General features: G+C 66.2%; 1 protein-coding gene across 1 annotated transcript in view; it reads right to left on the bottom strand.

Annotated features, from left to right (window-relative positions):
* Positions 1-775: 775 nt before the first annotated feature.
* CRYGN (crystallin, gamma N) overlaps positions 776-1,957 on the bottom strand; it is an 8,664-nt gene continuing 7,482 nt past the window's right edge. The window contains 3 exon segments of the mRNA XM_005880103.1: positions 776-884; positions 1,486-1,547; positions 1,549-1,638. Coding sequence (XP_005880165.1) covers positions 776-884; positions 1,486-1,547; positions 1,549-1,638 — 261 coding nt within the window.

The raw sequence follows: 1,957 nt of genomic DNA, 5'->3' as shown, positions 1-1,957 counted from the left end.
AGAGAAGTTCCGTGGACTCACCTGTGGGTGGGGCTGGAGTGGAGGCTGTGTCCCCTTCAGCCCTGACAGCTCCCTTCCCCGCCATCCCCGCCGAGCCCACCTGTTCATGCAACAGCCGCCTGGGCTGCCACCCTCCCCCATTTCCCTCTCCTTACAGCTTGGAAGGAGTGAGTGTCCCTGGGGGCCAGCCCATCCTTTCAGGGGCCAGTGGCCATGTAAACCCGAGGCCAAGAGGAGAGCACGGGGGTCACGTGTCCCTGAGTCAGAGAGGCACAGCCTGGAGGAGCCTCAGGCCCGCCCATCACTTCTCCATCCCTGTCCCTCTGTCATCACTTCCTCCCTCCTGTTGTCCCCTAACTCGGAGGGGGTGCCCAGGGGTCGGAGAAGCACCCTGGCCCGTCCTGGCTCCCGGGGAGCTTGTTCTGGGGCCTAGGCAATCACTCCCACTCAGGCCTGGGCTCCCCTGTGAAATGAAAGGGTCCCTCCCAGCTCTCATGTCCCCCTGTGGCTGCCTCCCAGTGCCCTCCCCGCCCTCTCAGGCCCCTGGGCCTCCCTGGGAGTCCACCAGCCCCTGTCCAGTTGCCCTCATGTCAGGAAGGGCAGAGAAATCATTCAGGTCGCTCACTCTCCACTTTTATGACTTTCATTCCCCGTGGTCCCCAGTCCACACGGTGGCTGGAAGGGACTACCCGGTCCTGGGCCTCTCCTGGGCCTGGCCCAACAGTGGCGGCCCAGTTAGAAGTGGACAACCCTTTGGAGGGACTGGACACAAGTACTAGGGGCCTCCCAGCCGGAGAAGCTGTGGCATCCGCGCCCCCCCCCTCCCCCGCCCCGGCTCCACCAGGTGTGTGCCTTGGTAGTTGGGCTCCGGGTCCAGGACCCACCTAGGGCAGGAGGGGTGGCAGGTCAGGCAAGAGGATGCTGAGCATCGCAGGGCCACCCAGAGGCCCAGCACCCACTTCCTCCCCTGCGCCAGCCCGCCCCCCTGCTGGCCCCTCCCTGCCTGCCTGCCCCCTCCCCCCCAGTCCATCCTCTCACTCTGGGGAAGCACGGGGGTCCCCAGGGCACTGGCTCAGAATGGGGGCCAATTACTGCCCCAAGGACATCCCCTCCAGTGGGAAGCCGGCCTCCAGACGCCTCGGAACCCCAGGGGGCCCCTACTCCCTCCCAGCACAGCCCAGGCTGCAGCTGCCACAGCTCCAGGCCCCTGGGCAGCTCTAGCAACCCTGAGAGCAAGAGCAGAGACCACAGACAAGGGTGTGGACTAGTCTGCAGCGCGCCCTCAGTGATGCCTGAGGGACGGCGGCCTCGGGGCCAAGGCGGAGGTCAGGGCGATGTGTGCCTGGGGCAGGGGGGGCAGCTGAGCGGGGAAGAGCCTCTGGGGCCGGGAACAAGCTGCCCACTTGCCTGGGTCTGACCCACCCCAAAGCCCCCACACCTGCCTGGTAGGGCCCAGCGACTGGGGGCCGTGCCATCTGCACTCACACTCCATCCCCCGACACTGCGGTGGCACTGACACGGGTCTGGGCTCAGCCCCGACTCCTCCGGTTCCGCAGGAGGACAGTCCTCCTGGAGCTCCAGGCACTGGCCCGAGAAGGTGCAGCCCTCGAAGATTTCTAGGCGGAAGTGCTCCCCGAGCTGCGGGCCCACGTGGGCGGAGGGAAGAAAGAGGTCAACAGTGCTGTGTCCCTCCCGGGAACAGAAGACTGAGTGCATGTCACTGGGGCAGTGGGCAGCACACACACTTCGACCCAGCACGCCCCTTGTTCTCGCACAGGAGGTGTGGTTGGGTGAAAGGGGTCTGTTTCTTTAAAAAGCTGCAGAGCCCCTGAGCAGGCCCAAGCTCCTCTGTCTTCAACCAGAGGTGCAGAGCAGGCCAGCCTGCCCGGGGTCAGCGGCTGCTCCCACCAGGCCCTGGGGCACTGGGCTCCCTCCTGTGCTGGGGCTGGGGGACTCC

The sequence above is a fragment of the Myotis brandtii genome, unplaced genomic scaffold, assembly GCF_000412655.1.
Source record: "Myotis brandtii unplaced genomic scaffold, ASM41265v1 scaffold624, whole genome shotgun sequence".
Taxonomy (NCBI): Eukaryota; Metazoa; Chordata; class Mammalia; order Chiroptera; family Vespertilionidae; genus Myotis; species Myotis brandtii.
Note: the sequence above shows the minus strand (reverse complement) of the source record. Positions and strands in the feature narration are given on the sequence as shown.